Source organism: Electrophorus electricus, chromosome 12 (genome assembly GCF_041902795.1).
Source record: "Electrophorus electricus isolate QZ-2024a chromosome 12, ASM4190279v1, whole genome shotgun sequence".
NCBI classification, from domain to species: Eukaryota; Metazoa; Chordata; class Actinopteri; order Gymnotiformes; family Gymnotidae; genus Electrophorus; species Electrophorus electricus.
The window spans coordinates 27,247,501-27,256,282 of record NC_137508.1 but is presented as its reverse complement, the minus strand read 5'-3'; the positions used below and the strand labels follow the sequence as shown (position 1 = coordinate 27,256,282).

At 44.4% G+C, this 8,782-nt stretch overlaps 1 protein-coding gene across 1 annotated transcript in view; it reads right to left on the bottom strand.

Annotated features, from left to right (window-relative positions):
* Positions 1-123: 123 nt before the first annotated feature.
* Positions 124-8,782, bottom strand: part of si:dkey-117m1.4 (uncharacterized) — a 14,082-nt gene continuing 5,423 nt past the window's right edge. The window contains exons 2-9 of the mRNA XM_026998876.3: positions 7,981-8,087; positions 7,595-7,673; positions 6,155-6,350; positions 5,304-5,372; positions 4,074-5,041; positions 2,995-3,818; positions 2,709-2,897; positions 124-2,410 (exon numbers count right to left, since the gene is read on the bottom strand). Coding sequence (XP_026854677.2) covers positions 2,160-2,410; positions 2,709-2,897; positions 2,995-3,818; positions 4,074-5,041; positions 5,304-5,372; positions 6,155-6,350; positions 7,595-7,673; positions 7,981-8,087 — 2,683 coding nt within the window. The 3' untranslated portion in view covers positions 124-2,159. The remainder of the gene's footprint in view (positions 2,411-2,708; positions 2,898-2,994; positions 3,819-4,073; positions 5,042-5,303; positions 5,373-6,154; positions 6,351-7,594; positions 7,674-7,980; positions 8,088-8,782) is intronic.

The following is an 8,782-nucleotide window of genomic DNA, read 5'->3' as shown; positions in this document are numbered from 1 at the left end:
TAAGATGAATTCTATACTGAGAAGGGATTTTTTTTGTCCCACCTATTCAACAACACCTCCCAGTGGACACCAGAGGAAGAACCTTTTCTATCACTATGTCTGGAATAACCAATCAACAACACATTACGTTACAAATCAAATGTAATGTTTTATTATCATACCAGACCACTTTTAAAAAACAACACAAAACAAGCCATGTATTTACAGTGTGTTATGTGGTTCTTTTTCCTGCTTTGTTCCTCATATATTTATATATATATATGTATATATGTACATAAAATATTTACATTAAATTGGAAGTTACCATACCAAAAACAATAAACAACACAAGGTTTCATAGTAGTAGTAGTAATGACAATAACAACACTAACATTAAGAATGATTTTGTGTGTGTGTGTGTGTGTATATATATATATATATATATATATATATATATATATAAAATCAATCACACAGTTTTTTTTGTATATACACAGCAAGTGTAGAAAGAACCAAAGACAGCACATTACACAATGAATAATACAGACTGTTAAATAGTTCAAGTACAAGCTGAGGTGTAAAGTGTGGTTATGTGTTTCATATTCCATATAAGAGATTTTTAATCATATAAACAGCTTTGATTGAAAAACACTTACAAGTAAAGCTGAACTGCTCAACTTCTGTTAAGCCATGTGCACCTACGGAATTCTAAATGTTCCATTAGAATATCTGAGTCACTGTTCTAGAATTGGAAATATCCAATTAAAACGTGTTATGCTATTAGAACCGAGTCCAGCCCGAGAAACAAGAAACAAGAAAACACTGAAATTTATCCATACAGAAATACTGGGAGAGCAAATGATTGAATTAAAATGTAAGGACTCCCAATTTTAAACTGTTCAGAAAACTCAATAAGAAACAATAAATTAAATGACTCTTAACATGTTTTTTTTTTTTTTTTTATGTTGAAATGCCAGCTGGGCACTGACCAGAGCCATCACACGTTTTCCTTCAAAATTCTCATAGCAAAATCAAGGTTGCAAAGACAAGTGTGAAAATCTCCATCACCAGAAGAGAGAGTGGTGTGGACAAAATGTATGATGAACAGATGATCTATATCCTTCAGCTTCTCCCCATTCTCATCCATCTTCCTCCCTTTCTTTTTTTCTACATTCATTTTCATTTTTCTTTGGAGGTCAAAGGCCACATCTTTTCTCAGAATGACAAAGACGTGGGCTACACGAGGAAGGAGCAGGTCACCTCACCTGCAGTGTAAAGCATCAAAACGCATCGCAGTTTAAACAGACTCAACATCCATTCAACTTTTTGAAAGGACACGTATCGAGTCACACCCTCTTCTGTTACACGGCCGCATTCGACCGCTTGAACACAAAGCAACGTTTTACGCAGCCGAACCCAAGCCCAAATAAGATACAACTCTGATTTGAAATTAAATTATGTGCTACATGGAAGCACACTGCAGAACCCTAAATGCTTGCACACACTATGGAAACCGGGGCTGACACCTGTCTCCTGAAGCGGAAATTAGACAGACATGTTTTGTTCTGGATGTATACTTTAGGTCCCCCTTCTGTCTGACTGTGCAGTGCAGGCAGAGAAAGGCAGACAGCTCATTAGGGACCAGTATTATTATAACTTTCAAACAGTCATTACAAAATTGTAACAGGCTTGGTGACCTTAGGGAGACATGCAGAAATTAGTGTTTTTTTTCCTTCTGTATAGTCATCAAAAGTGAACAAGTGAAATGATGCTGAAGCCTACAGCTGGGCTCATGGGCAGGAGAACTGGGGTGTACGTCAGCACAGAAACTTTCTTCATCACGACAGGTTATAGTGTGACTCAGAACCAAAAGTACCATTTTCATGTCTTCTATAAGATTTTAACCCCCCCCCCCCCCCCCCCCCCCAAAAAAAAGACAACCAAAAAAACCCACTCATCCCAACAAATTAATAATAATAATCTAATTTTGAAAGGTAATTTCCATCAATGTGCTTTATGTCAAAACCATACTTTGGCAACAAACAAAAAAGTTGGCTGATTGTACACAGAACTGGTTACACTTTAATTTCTTCAGATTTACAGCTTTAATCTGGTAAATATCCTACCAATCATTCTCTACCTACTCCACACCTTCCCTACCAGGCTCTTCATTGGCCATCTCAGCAGACAGAAAGGGTGGGCGGGCTCTGTCGCTGCTGTGTTTTTTTGAGCAGCTGGATGCGGTTGTGGCAGTAGAACTTAATAGCTCTCCAGTCACGGCGGTTGGTGACCAGCAGGGGGCACTGTTCCAGGCAGCGCTCACAGTCGGCTTTAGCAGGGACCCGCAGCTCCATAATGTTCCGCACCAGGTGGGACTCTACAGCGGCGCGCTCCGCTTCAGACCAAGGCCGCTTCAAAACTCCTCGCTTGCCTGACGGACAGGAGGAGAGAGAGCGAGAGAAAGAGAGAAGGGGCGATGAAGAGAGAGAAAGGAGAAGGATAAAAACAGAGATGGGACAGAGCGTGGAAGAAATGTTAATCATTGTTAATGTGCAAACATGTCGTTTGTTTTATTGTAAGTCAGAAGGTTGTATAAAATAATCTGTCAAGCACACACATGGCCATGATCTTACACAGCAGTGATAGTGGTTCGGTTAATTATTACACACACACGCACACACACACACACATACACACACACACACACACAAGTGCACATACGCACACACCTGGTTTGGGTTGTCCTGAGCCCCTCTTGCGACTTGGGGAGAAGTGAGAGGCATTCATCTTCTTGGGACGCGGGGGCTTGCTGTTGGTGGAGGTCTTTTTAATCATGATGGCAGCTGATTCAGGCTTCTCTTTGCCGGCCTCTCCTTCCGATTCCTCAGACAGGGAGTCTGCAGAGTTTCCTGACATCACTGCAGAGTGAAACAAAGTACATGGAAGAATGAGAGAATATATTAACATTTTCCTGGTTCAAAAAAACCACACACACACAGACACAGACACACTCACCATCCAACTCCAGGCAGATATGATGAAGGCTCATTCCTCGGAACAGAACACCATCTCTCTCCCCACAAAGGACCACTCGACCAATAAGCCCCATCAGCCCAGGATCCTGACCAATGGTAGCACAGCTCTGTGTCACATGGTACTCCTTCTGCAGGAAGTTCTCCAATCGCTGCGTAGCAGCTCCACGTTGCCCCTCTTCCTCTCCTTCACTCAGTAGCAGCAGCTGGGTCAGAATGGCGACCTGCCTGCGGACGCGTGTCTGTGTTAGCGCTCGCGGGTGGCGAGTACCACTCGACTTCGCCAGACTACGCAGCAGATCTGTGCCCCTCAGAGGGGTGGCAGGGGAATGGTATGGCCTGGCAAACACATAGGGGTTCTGGGGGTCCACGCCGACTCCTGGCCGTGTCTGGAGAAGGAGCTCCAGGCAGGCTTCAGAGTGCGGGGGAAGGATGAGGGGCTGCACACGACCACGTTTGCCCTGAACACCCACACGTGGCAGGTGGGGGAGCACGAGCCGCTCAAAGGGGGATAGGGAGGCCTCGAGCGGGGTTAGGGTTGGCGGGGCCCCAGGGAGCAGCGGCACAGGGCACTGGGCCGTGACCCGAGCCTGGTACTCAGAGATGGTGAGCTTGGAGACCTCGCACTCGCGGCGGCGGTTGTAGAGGATCAGGAGAGCGAGGCTGGAATGGCAGAGGAGACGCCAGGCTTCGGCAGACTGGGGCGAACGCGAGAGGGAGATGAAGGCAGAATGCTGGAGACGCCGCAGGTACAAGACCAGAGAAGAGAGAGAGGAGAGGAGAGGAAGCATATGGGGCCGCCGGGAACTGGGTATGGGAGCGACAGAGAGAGAGAAGGTAGGGGGTAGAAACAGGGAAAGAAACAGGAGGGAGAGGGTGAGAGTGGAAGAGAGAGACAGAGAAAGTAAAAAAAGAAGTGTATCATTTACATAACAGACCAGACAGGCTTCGTTCTAGAAAAGGATTTGACATCTGTAAAATGTTTCCCTCTTATATCTCATATAAATGATTTTTATATTTAATTGAAGCTTGTTAACGACTGAGAATGGACTAAGCATTTACCTGGACAGGTCGCTCTTGTCCTCAGCTCCGCTGTCGTCCTCTCTCACTGCAATCTCTTCCTCCTCTGCCTTTGGATGCTCTGGTCCTGCCTCCTTCACCGGCTCCACAAACACAGCTACAGGAACCTCCTCCTCTTTCGTCTTCTCCACCACTTCTATCTCTTCTTTCTCCTTCTTCACTTTACGTCCCACTTTCCTGGGAGTAGTCACGGGGGTGGGCGGACTCCGCTTCAGCACAGAAACCGGGACTCCTCCCCTCTTAGGCGGAGTCGTTGGCAGAGGGGCAGGACTTTTGCGGGAGGGGCTTGAGAGAGCAGGGTTCCTCCTGGCTGGAGAAGCAGAAGCCAGGGGCAGTGACTGCTGTGTCGCCATGACAACCCCTTGCCCAGGGGCATCTCTGTGGCAGCGAATTTGCACGGAGGAGGAAGAGGAGGATGAAGGCAGGGAGGCATGCAGGTGCGGCAGGTGAGCGGAGTTGTGTGCCCTCTCCATGGCCACCCGGACATCGGGCTGGTGGGCATGGTGTTTGTCCAGGTGCCGGGGGAGGGAGCGGTAATGCCGTCCACAGTACACGCAGCACTGTCTCTGTACCATGGCACTTACGCCCCTACCTGCTCCAACTCGGACAGCGCTGCCTGCCACCCCGGCTGGCGCGGGGCACTTGAACACTGGTCTGGACGGGGCAGCAGGCTGTGGTGGGGTGGAGGGGAGTGAGCGGGGCATGGATGGGGGTCGCCCCGGGGGCCGGTGAGGTGTTTTTCGTTTGCTGTTGGCGTTTCCCGCAGGACATGAGAGAGGTTTGTGTTTTTTGCGGCCACGAGGCGTCCGACCGCGCATCTCTGTGCCTGCATCATCAGACTCGTGATCGGAGTCACTGGGCTCAGAGTGAGAAACAGGGGACGAGGAGGGAGACAGGGACCAGGACGGGGTCAGGTAATCTGACAGGGGAACTGAGCCAGACTCATCCTCCTAGAGAGAGAGAAAGAGCAAGATGGAGAGAGGAGATGAAAATGTCTGTGTTTGTGTCTGCACTGACCAAGTTTTCCTTAAGTTATACAAGTTATTTTAAGTTATATAGCACCTCAAATCATGTACACATCTATACTGTCCTACAGAATACTGAAAACCACTTCCATAGGGAACATTTTCAGAACCAGTCATGCCATCAGTGATGGACTTTAGATGACAGTGGCATAAATACATTGTCAAGGTGACAGAGCATGGGCTTTACCTTCTTAATGTTGTTTTCATGGTCGGAGGGACATTCAAACCCAGCAGGAGGCACTGTTCCACGGAAACTCTGAGGGACAAGTTCATCACATGCTGGTCAATTATTTACCTCTGACAATCAAAGTAATTGCACAGCACACACACACACACACACATACACACACACACACACACAGGCTGGCTGGTTGGCTGGCTAGCTAGTTGAATAGCTAAAACAATTCTTGACCACAATTTATTAGAATATTAATTTAAAATTTCCCCAACAGTTTATAGGGTTAAATGTAAACAGACTAAACCATGATTAAAATTATTAATTTCCACCAAAGCAATAAAATGTTTCAGCTGGTTTCACTACTGAACAGCAAACAGTTGACACTGTTGTTAGCTCATTCATTCACACAGGGTTCCTCAAGCTTAACAATCTAAAGATACTTCAGACATCTTTATAATCTATCACAAAGTTACGTTAATGGTGGGTTTACTGCAGATAGGTCTGACCAGTACGTCTAAATAAACCCATAATCTGTGAGATCTGTGAGCTGGGAGAATTCTTTTCAAAAAGAGATGCCTGTATTGCCAAAAACCTATAAATATATTTGTGTCTTATTTGTTAGAGCATTTAAACATTCACCTTCCTTAAAGTTGCTCACACACACACACACATTACTGACATTGTTAATGACAAATTACATTTGGCAAAGCACAAAACCAAAATGTGATAATTTTAATTATTAAATACAGGTATTTACACAAATAAACATTAATTACAGGACCACTATGACTACCACTTAAGACCATGAAAAGGTCTACTGAGTGTTAAGATGTAGCAGCTATTGCCATGGTTACACTCACCATGGCGTTTTCCCCCCACTCTGTCAAACTGTAGTCCACAGTGATCTCCTCGCCCTTAGTGATGTCGCGGATTGCTATGACGACCAGCCGCACTTGATTGCCACAGTGCACTTCTCGAATGCGGCAGTTCGGAGGAGGGGGAAAGAGAACCGCCCCCCTCTCGTTACTGGAGCCCTCCTCCCCCATGTCACCAGAACTGATAGAGAGAGAGAAGCAGACACACACAATGAAAGAGAGCGAGAGGAGAGAGGATGTAAGTGAAGAAGTAAGAGCGGGAGAAAGAAAGAAAGAAAGAAAGAAAGAAAGAAAGAAAGAAAGAAAGAAAGAAAGGAGACAGACAACCGTCAGTGAGTGATAAAGAGTGAGAGAGAAAGGGTGAGAAACAAAGATACAGCAACTCACAGAACGAGAGTCAGGGAGAGAAGGGAGAACTATATCAGCTTACACACAGCATGTGCTGCGTACACAACTCCACTTCCCTGTGTCATCTAACAGATCCCACTAATCGAACTTTTGTAGACTAGAACTTTTACGCCATTACACTAACCCTGATTCCACAGTTTCAGTTTTACCAAAGAGGTATGGGTCTATTACAATTTTGGTGAAGAGTACAATAAACATGATTAGTGGAATTCACAACCAATGCTGGAAAAACTATGATAGATATTTGATTTTCTTGGAGAGGAAAAAAACACATTAACAACATATGTCGTTAATAACCTGACAAAAGTCTATATAAAAGAATATATTGTGTCTAAGCTATTGTACATTGCAGCATGTAAAGAAAAAAAAGATCCATAACATCAGATTTTAAACTAAAATGCAAATTTCATTACCATAACTTTTTAAGTAAGATGACATGAGATTTTAGTAGTTTTCTGTAAATATTCTGTAAAAATTTTATGCCAATGTTTTCCATCACATGGACTCAAGCTGCACTGGTTAACCGTAATTAAAATGGACTCAGTACAGCTAGCCATATACAGGCATAACTCCGGCACACGCAGACATCAGCTCAACAATTCCATACCATGATAAAAAAAACCTCTGAAACTCTTAAATTGTATATAGAATTTATACACAATTCTATCACCATAAACACAAACATAGACATACACACACATACAGCCTGAACAACTATACTCTTCAATAAACACTCAGACACACACACACATTCCATCACTGGCCCAAAGATAATAAACATACTGCAATAAACACACAGCAAGCATTCCATTACTCCCCCACCTATACCCCTCGCCCCAACTCACACGTTTGTGCACATGCACACACACACACCTCCTCAAGCACACAATTACCCACTATCTTCCCCAACCACACACAGACACACAAACAGTCACATCCTCATAAATATATATACACACACACACATAGACACAGTATCTCATCCTTTTTTTTTTTTTTTACCTCACACACACTTACCAGGGTTGGGCCGACTCAGAGTAGTATGACCCCTCTGCAGCAGGTCTGTGTTTGTTCTCCTTTCCCTCTTCACCTTCACCTGACACACACACACACACACACACACACACACACACACACACACACACACACACACACACACACACACACACACACACACACACACACACACACACACACACCTGCATTAGACACATATCTTGAATCTCTTTCCCCTTTCTTTTCAACACACACACACACACAAACAAAGCACTAACATACACTGACACGCTCACATACTCAACTTCACTCTGTGTGGATACAAAATAGCTAGCTGATATAATCTTGCAATTCCCAAACGCTAATTACACAAAACACACACACACACACACACACACACACCTCACCTGGTCCATAGCTGTGCTCCGATGTGCTCTCTTCATCGTCTTCTGCTGCAAAGACTCTATCACAGACCTTTACAGGTGTCCCTTTTCGTTTCCTACCACAACCACGTCTGTAACACACACAAACACAATCATTTTAACAATTGGCCAGGACAGTCACCTAAGCCAACTAAACCAACAGCACATGATTGAACTCACATCACAAACAGTAATCATAAACTGGCAATCACTGTAATAGACCAATGAATATCAAAACTTTAATCCATTCTTAAACCCACTGCCTTGTTTGATGGCAGGAAACTGGGTTGCCAGGTTAGCAAGCCTTTTGGGAAAAAGTCACTAAAAAAACTCAAGCACTTGAAATTAGTTTTGTCTTCCGACAAACAACATGAAGGTAATCAGCCCAAACAAATGTCCAAAAGCTCCATACAAATGCACTACTGTGCATATTAATGACCTTCAGCATCTATCAAGAAGTGAAACACAGCACACGGACACTGGCAAAAGTTTACTGCATCAGGACTGAAGACAAAGTGAATTAGGCCCCAAGCTTTGGAAGGGTCCTTTAAACTGAGTTGGGCACGATTCATTTCAAAACCTTAACAACCAAGACCACTTTTAAACATTTAGCTAACATATATGCTCTCAAGTATTCTCTGTGTGTTCTCATTGTTTTACCAAAACAACACTGACACTGGGAAAGTTGTACAAAATGGTGGAGTCTTATCTGCCTTGGCTTCACTTGCCAGGAAGTGCAAAGACCCAGGGAAGCGCAAAATAACTAGACCTAATCAACGCCTGATCC